General features: G+C 46.5%; 1 protein-coding gene across 1 annotated transcript; it reads right to left on the bottom strand.

Annotated features, from left to right (window-relative positions):
* Positions 1 to 4,442: 4,442 nt before the first annotated feature.
* Positions 4,443 to 9,833, bottom strand: PDE12 (phosphodiesterase 12). Its single transcript, XM_071550797.1, has 3 exons — positions 8,551 to 9,833; positions 7,487 to 7,565; positions 4,443 to 6,806 (listed from the first exon to the last, which is right to left on the bottom strand). The coding sequence occupies exons 1-3, from the start codon at positions 9,799 to 9,801 to the stop codon at positions 6,364 to 6,366; spliced, it is 1,773 nt and encodes a 590-aa protein (XP_071406898.1). The 5' UTR covers positions 9,802 to 9,833; the 3' UTR covers positions 4,443 to 6,363.
* Positions 9,834 to 10,926: the final 1,093 nt, after the last annotated feature.

Genomic DNA, 10,926 nt, shown 5'->3' with positions numbered 1-10,926 from the left:
TAGTTCTGTGTATGCTCTTCTTGATTCCTGAAATAGTTGAATGCAAATTATCAACTTTTTCCATATACTGAGCTTTCCTGCAGCTTGAATATGAACATCAGTCTCAGACTTTGATTTGTTTGGAGCCGTGTAGGGCGGGACATGGAAGGGGGTCAGCCAAGCTGTAAACAGTGCAGTAGAGTAGCTGCCATCGGGACTTACATGATTCTGTAAGTGTCTTTTGAAGTTGTAAATCTAAAATTCCTTTCAAGATGTCCAGATATGAAAATACTAACAGTTAAAAACTTGTAATAAAACAAATACGAACTGCCTGAAAAGCATGCATGTCTGTTTTGTAGTTGTATCTGTGTGTCAAAACCAGCATGGGCTTAGCAGGAGAACCACAGCTTGGGGGGTTCCAGCAGGAGACCCACAGCTTGGTGGTTTGTTGGGAAGGTAACCTGAATGCTTTGACAGAATTTAGTCAATGCTGATGACCTCCCCAGAAAATCATCTCTATGCAACTGCTACTGTCTGTTTTGCTATTTCTGCCCCTTTACACCTCTGTAGTTCTAAAGACTTAAATTAACGTGTATTTTTGAGGCTGCTATTAATGGGTGGTTTAAACCTTATTTTTCTGTTGCCTGTCTGCTGTAGGGAGGCAAATACTGCTCAAACCTCTGACCGAAATGTGCTGTTCTATTGATGGGATTTCTTTAGGAACCCAGAGCATGATTCTGCTGCAGGTTCAGGCTGAGCATCTCTCATCTTCCGCCCAGGTCTTGTTACTGTTGCTGTGAGAAATCCCAGTGACAAGGTCTGGTAAACTCACACAGGTTTAGGTTCAGAGCACATTCCAAGGCAGCTTCTCTGTAAGGGAGGTTTGAGTTCCTAGGAAGTGTTGTTACTGTGAACACCACTAACCAGGGAAAACTAAAGAGTTTTTGAAAATGATCATTATTGTCTTCAGTGTGTAAAAGAAACCCAGGAGACAGTGTAAGGTGAGAAAGGTTTTGCCTGCACCTGTAATGAATTGCTCATTATTTATTAACCAAAGCTGATATACCCATGCCTTGGATCAGTACCTGTTAACGTGCATATTTCTAGCAGTGCTGCTGCTTGAATTAAACCTTTAAAGGAACACCCTGTTCTGAAGAGACTCTTTGTCCCTGATGCGGGTTGGCATTTGCAGTCCCAGTAGGTTAAGAATGAAACAATGCTGGTTACAAAGTTAGAGGTAGGCTTAAATGAAGGAGCAGATACTTAAAAACAATGTAGGCCTCTTACCATGAAGGAAACACTCCATCTGTAAGGAGTTAATTACTTCAGTGAGTAAATGTGTTTAGGTGAGCTCTGTTGAGCCACCGTACTTTTGAGTTACACCATATGCATAGGAAGTTCATGTTTCAGAGTCACCATGCTTGGTTTTGTGTATCAGTAGGTGTAATTCTAATATAAAGTGGATAATTTCTCAAAGTCAGAAGTAGTGAAAATCTTGAGCCTCATTTAAGAGTGATGGAATCTGTTGTAAGGATTGAGGCTACAGGTTACACAGAAATGTAATAATACAAAGTCAAGGTTGTGTTTCAGTAGCAACATATAATACAACCCTGCACTCCAGGGACAGATGAAATTCCCATGAAGATCCAATTTTGTCATATCTGTTAAGAGTTTAGGTATTAACTTGATTTGTCATTTCCCTGTCAGAAGTCAAATGCCTGAACTGAGCTGTTGTTCCAGAACTTCAAAATCAGACAAGCATGAGACAGCTAAAAATGTGTTCCTTATTCTGCTATAATGACAGCAAATCCTGAGTTCCAGAATCTGAAATTTCTCTTTGTGTAGCATCAACTTCTATATTCAAACAATGGGTAAGTTCTACTTCACTGAGGAGTCAGTCAAGTAATATTTGTACACAGGAGGTTTTATTTCAGCATATCAGATGGCCAGCTTAACTATAGAGCAAAACATTGAAGGGTGAGGGGTTTTTCTTTTATTTGGTCATGCTGACACAATTTATTTCTGGTATATTCTTCTGCATGATTTGCTATATTTTTTCTCATCGTTTACAGGAATGGCCGGGGGTGCAGGTTTGGGTTTTTGCCAGTAATGAGAATTCAGAGCCCAGGTAGAGTCCCTTGCTAGTTTCTATAAAGGTCTGGGAAAAGGCAGTTTGAGTGCAATATGGTGAAACTTTGCACATCACCTTGTCTAAATGTGTCTTTCTCGCTCTTGTGAAGAATAGTATTGACAGGGGACTCAGGTAAGGGATGACATTCCATATGCTGGTGTTGGATTTATGAATAAAGCTGAGCTGCCAAAACTGAAATGTTTCAGGCCTTTCCTTTTACTGGGTGGGAGTGAAAGGACTTCTTTTTTTTACGCCAAGAATATGAGAAACAAGGCAACTACACAACTAATTTGAGGTATTGAAAGATCTGATGCCTTAGCACATTGGGTATTTTTCCCCTTTGTTTTGTACCATTTTTCTCCTCCTTTTTCTTCCTTCTTTCAACCATACTTGGCATCATGTTTACTTTTCATGATACATAAAGGCATTTTACTGAAGGCTTGAGTTCTATCCTTCAAAAATAATAGTGATACAAGAGATACTGGTATGTAAGAATTCAAGTACCAACTGTTACAGGTGCCTAAGTGACCTTTTGTCTGGAATGGATATGGTCAAGGAAAAAAATAATACGAGTTCCAAGTTGCCAGACCAGTCTGAAGGATCCAGCAGAACTTGGTTGATTTTGTAGGTATCAAATACACAGGTAAATATATCACAATAACCAGAGCCTAAGAACTAACCCAGTCTCTGTTACCTCCAGAAGGTCAGTCTTTCAATGCCCTTTGTTATGTTCATGTGACTGATGAGTTTGTCCACAGCAGGAGCCAGTGGGAAAGAGGGAACTCCTCCCTCCTTAGAGAGCAGCCAGGCAGGGGCAGCGCCTTCAGCTTATTGCATCAGACACAGGCAAGTCGAGTAGAAGGCAAAGATTTTCCTTTTTCCTTAAGGCTGGTCTGGGAGAGTAGAGTAACAAAAAACAACAACAAAAAAACAGAAACAAAAAAATCCCACACACATTTACAAAGATGTGAAGAGAATCCTACCCAGTTTTTTGATGTGAAGGATGTGGAGCATTCCAATTACTGAATGAGGAACAAATAGAGGTGAGTTTATGGCATAAAACAGAGAAGCTGAATGGGGTTTCTGCAAGTCTGGGTTCTGGATGTGATTTAGAGAGGAAGAATTAATTGCTGGGCAAGGTCCAGGTGTGTAGGGGGAGCAAAGATAGGAGTTAAAATCACCGTATGTGCAGTAGGAAGCACCATATGTTATCTTACCCAGATGTAAATACAGCATGGGAGCGTGGGGGCTCTGGGCCCACAGTGTACATGAGGGTTGCCTTTCACCCCAAAATGCTTACAGTTCTTTGGAATTGGGACTTTCCTAGACCCTTGTGCTGCATTTTCATTCCAGAACGGTCTGACTGGTTCCTGACATGCTGCTATTGGCAGTCAGACTCTGCTACTGTATTGTACTAATAAAACGGGATACAGGGACTGGAGAGCCTTCAGGACCAGCTCAGGGGGTGAGTTTCCTCATGAAGACAGCCAAGGATTACCTGCCATGTAAGGGCCCGTTCCAGTGCTGTGTTTGTCCCTCACCACTTGTGTCCTGCAGATTCCAGCTTCCCTGTGCATTCCCTCTCTGTGGTCTGCAGGGAGACAGAGGCAGCAGCAGCACAGGGAGCAGGAGGGACCTGCCTTTATCGGAGAGGGGTTGGAGAAACAGGCAGGTCTCTTCTATGAGCAGCTCCATCTTCTGGTTCCAGGGACATGTTACAGATTTTTAATGTTTTGTGTTGGAAAAGCCAACCCAGTTGTAAGGCATAGGTACTTTAAAAGTAGGGAAATAATATTCTTTCAGGTTATAAGGGGAGCTCAGCCTGTGGAAGTAATATAATTTCATTTACAAATTTCGCAATTGCAATCTTACTATTCTAAGTGACTGAGACATTTCTCTTGCCAGCCCACAAGTCTGCATTACTCTGTGGAGTTTGTTATTTTTTTCCCCTAATTTTTAATCTGAGCTGGCAATTGGTAAAAGGCCTCTGACTCAGCTGTAGTGGATGTTTTCCCTGGTGTTGATACTGAATTTTTTTCTTGAAGAGGCCTTCCAGTTAATTTTTCTGCCCTTTAAGATGCCATATGCTTGCAAATGTTACATCTTCAGGTGTAAGATTTCCCTTATTTACTAAATCAGTAAAAATTCTTTTCCCAGGTTTACAGCCTCCATTCTGTTTGCAAGTTTTTCTCCTCATTTCTGTCTCTTGAGGTTTAATTATGAATCACCAATACTTTTATTATCAACTTTGTGGTTTAGAAGAATACAGACATTGCCTTCAACTCATATGCAAGACTGAATTACACGTTTTAAGGAACAACAGAAACTGATCAAGGATCCATAAAAAGTACTGAGGATCTGATTTTACAAACTTTTATTTCAGTTTGGTGTGTCATGAGCAAGAAGCCAGAATTCACAGGTGGTAAAGCAGCATCACGTCAGAGTTTGGGATGAGAGGAAGAGGGAAGGTTAACTGCTTATGTTGCTGGAAAAAGCTACTTGCACAGGACATGTACATAAGCTCTTCAGTAACTTGGGCTTCTATACTTGCAGAGAGGTGGAATTTGCCAGTTTGCCTTTACCTGTGTGCAGAGTTGGTAACAAAATACTGAGGTCATCATGAGATTTGTCTGTTCATGCTGTTTGAGACATGTTTGGGCCTGCATCTTTTCAGCCTTGTGGTGTTACTAGTGGAGTTGTTGATCAGCATCAAGGTCTTTGATGCCCAGCTACTACAGTAGCAAAAAACAGTAGTCATTTTAGTGGAAATGACACAGAAAAGACTGAAGAGCAGATGTGCACAAGCTTCTGCAAAGCACCACCCTTCACAGCATAGCCAGTACCATGGCAAGAGGCAGCACCACCAACCCCAGTAATGTGCCTGGGGACTGCTTGGTTTTAGTCATGTATAAACTCTTGAGGGAATCCCAGCTACAACCTACAATCCACCTGAATGCAGGGAAGGTGAGCAGTTGTGCAAGTATACAGCACACAGCTTTTACCCACCCAGGCAGACTTTTGCCATGAAAACACCATAAGTAGAAGGAAAAATTACAACATTGACTGACAATTGACACAGGGAGCTTTATTAGGTGAAAGGGGAAGACCTAGTGAAAGGGTTCCCAAATGTTCTTTGTTTCCTATGGAGTAATGATGCAGGGCAAAAAGCTTGTTAAATGCTTCAACCCCCTCCAACACATTCAATGAAGGTATGGATAAATACATTTTCCCACATCCAAATTATCGCCTACAAAATAAGGAAAACTAGGCTATTTCTAGAAGGAAAAAATGCAGGTAATAACACTTAAAAATTCAGGCCATATTTGTATGCAAGAGGAACAAAATAGAACCATTGTGGTGAGGGTTTGCGAGTCACTTGTGTTTCTTTTTAAAGATTTAGGCACAGACAGCTAATGCACCACACTAACTCCGTGTCTGCCCTCACCTGGAAACATGATATTGACAAAAAGCTCCCTCCAGTCCAAAGCTGGCTGTCCTAAACTCTACTATTCCTTTAACAGCCAATGACTCAAAACAGCAGAAGGAACCCATGCTCAAAGCAGATGCCACCTCTCCTTGTAGTCCAGTTTCTCCAGGTGCTGTGAGTACCCATTAGTGGGCAAGTGAAATGCTTCCAGATCAATTGTAACCTTGAATTTCACATGGTTGATTGTTATCAGAAAGTCTATTCACTGATCAATAAACACATTTTTTCAGAAGGTACTAGGTACATTTGTTTATGCCACTTACTTAAAAAGTTGGAATAATAATGCTAAGTGAATAGTAATGGTAAGTGAACAAGACTATTTCTGAACTTAGTTTTTATAAATTGTCATGTCAGTAATTACAGTGAGGTTGAATCAACTAAATCCATTTGGGTTTGGGTTCTGTGTTTGGGTCTGAATTAAGCAAGGTTCAATTTATGCACTGTATTACAAATCACATTAAATTCCTATTTTAACAAAGTAATTATTAATCCTTTAAAAACACCAATAAAAATGTATGTGATAATCCAATTTTCAAAGCCCTGTGTTAAATATATTTTTCCCATTAGCATATAAAAATGGGGAAAATTGTAATGCAAACATTCTGAACAGTGTGACAAGGTTCAGTAGAACCATTAAACACATGAACTTTTCAGTAATAGTTTTGGCTTTCCTTTTAGTAGCATACAAGTCAGGGTGTCACCTCAGCCTAGCAGTACACTGAATTTCTGGTTTGGAAGCCCCCAAAAGCACCATGCCAGAGCTGCTCTATTTCCACTTTAAGTCACATATTAGTGCTATATGATCAGAAGGATGTGAAACACTTGGCAAAGCCTGGTGGGTTGTCACTTCTTCATGACTTGGCAATGGAATGACTTGTTCAACCTCTAGAGCATTTTTGTCAATGAAAATGTAGTCCAGACACCCATGAAACCCCCCCACATAGTTTGTATAAGCAGGTTCTCCACAAGCACTCAACAGTTTGAAAGGGTGGCTTAGGGCCATATTGCACCTTTCTTCTTCCCCATTGGAGACCCAGTCCTCGTGATCCTCCGCAATGGCACCGCTGCTGATAAAGCTGTAAGTTCCTGATGATGGTGTGCTATTGAAATCTCCACAGAACACGACTGGGATATTGGGATACAGGTCACATGCGATGTGCTTGATGTGAGACAAGGCAACAGCAATTTGGATGAGCCGGATATTCCCACCTAAGAATAGAAAAAAGTATTATTTCAAATGCTGCACAACAGCGTTGGAGCAATTTTCCAAGTTGCTCATTGAAGCATGTATCAGTTATAGCTCTGAAACAGCAATCTTATGTTTTAGAATAATTTTCTAAGTAAAAAGCCTTTGTAGTTTGTGACTATGAAAGTTTTTGAGAAGCAGACAATGTTTTAATTTAAACTCTTGTGTGGAAGAACTGTGAACATTAAACACCCATATTACAGCACCTTCCATTTTGCAGCAACCATTCTAATAATGTTCCCAAAAGAAAACTTAAGGGAGGAGAATGACTTCTAAAAGCTGCTGTAGCCCAGTCTGGCTGCCCTCCTGGCAGGACCCTAATAGAGCTCCTGCAGGTACAACAGGACTGGGAAGCCATGAGCACACACAAAACTACTCTGTTTTGTGGTCTGCTCTTTGGGTGAATTGTGTGTTACATGCCTTGCTTTCCGCTGTATTCTATTGACTCACAAGCAGACTGGCAAAATAAATATATAAACAGACCTAGGAGCCTGGCTTGATTCATCTAGATAAAAAGTAATGCAGGAAACCCTCAGTTCAAGAAAAAAGCTGCAAAAGAATAGTGGGAAATCTATTCTCCTGAGGAAGGGAAAAAACCTTAACAAAGCCAGTTATTCCACATGCAGGAACATGCCAACATTACCTTTGGGGTGCCAGTATAGGTGGGTATTTGCTACACAAAGCTTCCTGGAAGGATCAGTTGTGGACTGAAGAACCGAAACCTTTAAAAGAAAAAAAAAACAGTCTTTGGTAAGTCTTAAAGAGAGAGGATATATTTTTAAAAATGCATTAGTCAGCTTATGCCTTTATGGCAATCCAGTTCAAAGAATCTGAGCTTATAACAAATAAACTCAACCTAGGAGCTGCACTTCTCATTAATCTGCCATATAAGGTCTGGGTATCAGCCAAAATATCACCACTACATCCAGGTATTTGATGAACGCTCCTTTGACTGTGTCTGGTTTGGCCATACTTTTCTATAAGATGTTGTTAATGCTGTATCATTCTTAATTACTCTTATTTCTATTCACCAATTCTCTCTGCAGCAGAACTGGACCTAAATCTCCAGTTTTAGCAAGCAAACTGTAGCACTCCACAGTTGTTAAACTGAAAGTAAATTTAGAGGTTATTTCAGTTATCAAGGAAATCCTGTTAGTCCTACTCAGTCCACGAGCATAAAATTTTAACCAGTGTGTGTTTCTGAAATTCCTGACACAGGCAGAGACCTGACACATTTGAACTTGCACAGCAGCTCTGCTGGAAGACCCGCTGGCATCAGGAAGGTCACAAACACATCCAACCTTATTTCTCTCCCTACTGTGACTTCCTAAAGTGGCATTATTATAGCAAACTCAATCAACTTATGTAAAATTGATTTATAAGATTAAAGTATTTAAAAATATGTATTTTGATGCATGAGAGGAAGTAGTGAAAAACTCGGCAGCCAATACCACCATTTGGGAGTCACCACCTGGACCAGAATCTCAACAGCTGCCTTCATTTTAAAACAAAGAAAAGAATATTGCCTTTTTTTTTTTTTGGTAATTCCACATATCCAGCTAAGCCTCCATGTATCGTTTTCTTTGCTAAGTTGTTCTTCTGCTCTATCCATTACCCCAGAGAATGTATTTAGCCTGGCCTGACTGTACCCGCCTGGAGACAAGAGGCGAGAGGGGAGAGAGGAAGAAGGGCTGTCAAAGCCGGTACCTGCAGCACAGACGATCTCTGCAGCACCTTTTCCTGCACCAGGGGGTACTTGGCCAACTGTTCACGGAGCTCCTTGTGCAGCGGCTCCGCCACCAGGACTTCGCTGAACGCGATGTCGTGCTGGCTAAGGAGGCTGAACTTGTCCCTGCGATAGAAAGTGGCCAGGCCTTCATGCTGCTTCTCCTTAATCTTGAACAGCCCTTCGAGTCCAAAAGCATCTAGCGCCGGGGCCAAGCTGTCCACGAAGACAGACTTATCCACCTCTTGCAGGCAGATGAGGTCGGCGCTGTAGCCCGCCAGCTCCTTCTTGAGCAGGTTCTGGCGGTAGTCGATCTCCAGGGCGTAGGGAGCGCAGTAGGGGTAGAGCACGGTGCGGGAGAACTCCGTCTGGGCGTAGGTGTCGGCCAGGACGTTGTAGGTGACGGCGCGGACGGAGCCGTGCCCGCACACCTTCTTGGTGTACAGGTGCCTGGCGTCGAAAGTGCAGGCTCCGGGCCCGGCCTCCACGGGGCCGCTGCTCTCCACCTCGCGGGCCGGCCCGTATCGCCGCTCCGCGTCCCCGGGCGTGCAGTGCAGCTTCAGCCGCAGCCCCACCAGCGCGTTCGACGGCGTGAACACGCGCCCGTCCGCCGCCGCTTCCACCCAGGCCTCGCCCGCCGCGTCCCCGCCATCCGCGGGGCGCTGTTCGCGGAACCAGCGGAACAGGCAGTGCTGCGGGGCCGCGAACTCCGTGCTCACCTTGGGGCACACGGGGAACCCGGCGAGCAGCGAGCGCGGCAGGCGCAGCTCGGTGAGCGCGGGCGGGTTGCGCTCCACGCGGTACCGCGCGGCCCCGATGTGCAGCACGGCGCCGTCCTGCCAGGCGGCCGCGTTCGGCACCTCCTCCGCCACCGCCGCGCCGTCGCGGGAGAACAACCGCACGGCCGGGGCCTCCGCCTCCGCGCCCGCCGCCGCCTCCGCCTCCGCCCGCGCCTTCTTGCTCTTCTTGCCCGTCTTGCCCTGGCCCTTGGCGGCGTTGGTGGCGATCCGCGCCAGCGCCCGCCCCAGCGGCTCCGCCTGGTCGCGCTGCATGTGCCGGGCGCTGCCGTCGGGCAGCACGAGCCGCAGGCTCAGCTTGGGCTCGGACGGCACACAGCGCACCACGGCGCGCTCCATGGCCATGGCCGCGGCTCGGGCTGCGCCGCCGCCGGGCGGGGGCTCGGCGGGGGAGCCGCGGAGGCTCCAGAGGGCGGAGCGGAGCCGGCGCCACATGGACCCTGCGGCTTCCGCGGGGCGCGGCCGGAACAGGGGCCGGGGCCGAGCCGGAATAGCGCGCGGCAGGCGGGGCCGGGAGCGGAGGCGGGGCCGGGAGCGGAGGCGGGGGCGGAACGGAGGCCGGGCCGGGCACAGATACGTCTCGCAACCCTGAGCGACGTGCACGCTCCTCGACCGTTCCCTCCTCTGGCCCGAGCGCCATGCCCGCCCCTCTCCCGCTCGCTCCGCTCCCCCAAGCGCCGTGCCCGCCCAGCTGTCCCCCGCCCCGCTCCCGCCGTTAACCCCCCGCGCGGTGTCGCTGAGGCCCCGCAGAACCGGCAGGTCCCCTCAGCCCCTGGCCAGCGTCCCGGCCCGCAGTGTCTGGGGAGGCTCTGCCTCGTAAGCCCCCGATGGAAAGTTATTGCTGCTCCGTTAACATCGAGGGGTTGGGCTTATTTGCTGTTCGTGAGGGACCGAGTCGTGTCTGCACCGAGCCCTGAACAGTCCCGGGCTGTCAAAGCGCCGTGGGAAGTTCTTGGGACTCTGGAAAACACTCCCTCATTCCCTCCCGCTGCTCCAGCAATCCCCGCGCGGAGCTCGACCCGCACAGACACGAAATTGGGGGGTTTAATTTCTCAAATATGGGCAAGTGGGTAGCAAACCTCTAGAATTCCTTCACATTTCCATTTGTAGTAGTACAGAAAGCAGAAGCTCAGCAACAGCCGCCTGGTGCCGGGGGTGTTGCAGTTATAGTTACGCTTTCCCAGGCATCCTGTGACCTGGGACACGGAGGATTTTACCTGCTCGGCCGAGGCAGGGACTCGCTCGGCTGTGTCCTGCAGACCGGCACAGCCAAGGTAAGGCTTTTCCAAGTCTCTGCTTCTGGTTTTTTGTTTGGTTTTTGTTTTAATCACGAGAGGGATCGCTCCCCTCGGCCGGGCACAGCAGCCGCGCTGGGACACGGGAGAGACCGTCCCCTCTGGCTGTACCTGAACCCATTTCAATGCGTTTCCAGCACACACCACAGATTTAGGAGATGGCTTCGGCTTTCTGCTCCCCTGCGGGGACCTGTTGAATTGCGGCTGTGAGTTTGTGCATCGTGTTTCCAGGGGAACCCGAGCGTCGGTCTGTGGGCACAGCCAC

The sequence above is a fragment of the Pithys albifrons genome, chromosome 3, assembly GCF_047495875.1.
Source record: "Pithys albifrons albifrons isolate INPA30051 chromosome 3, PitAlb_v1, whole genome shotgun sequence".
Lineage (NCBI taxonomy): Eukaryota > Metazoa > Chordata > Aves > Passeriformes > Thamnophilidae > Pithys > Pithys albifrons.
The sequence above is the reverse complement of the archived record's forward strand: the minus strand, read 5'-3'. Positions and strand labels throughout refer to the sequence as shown.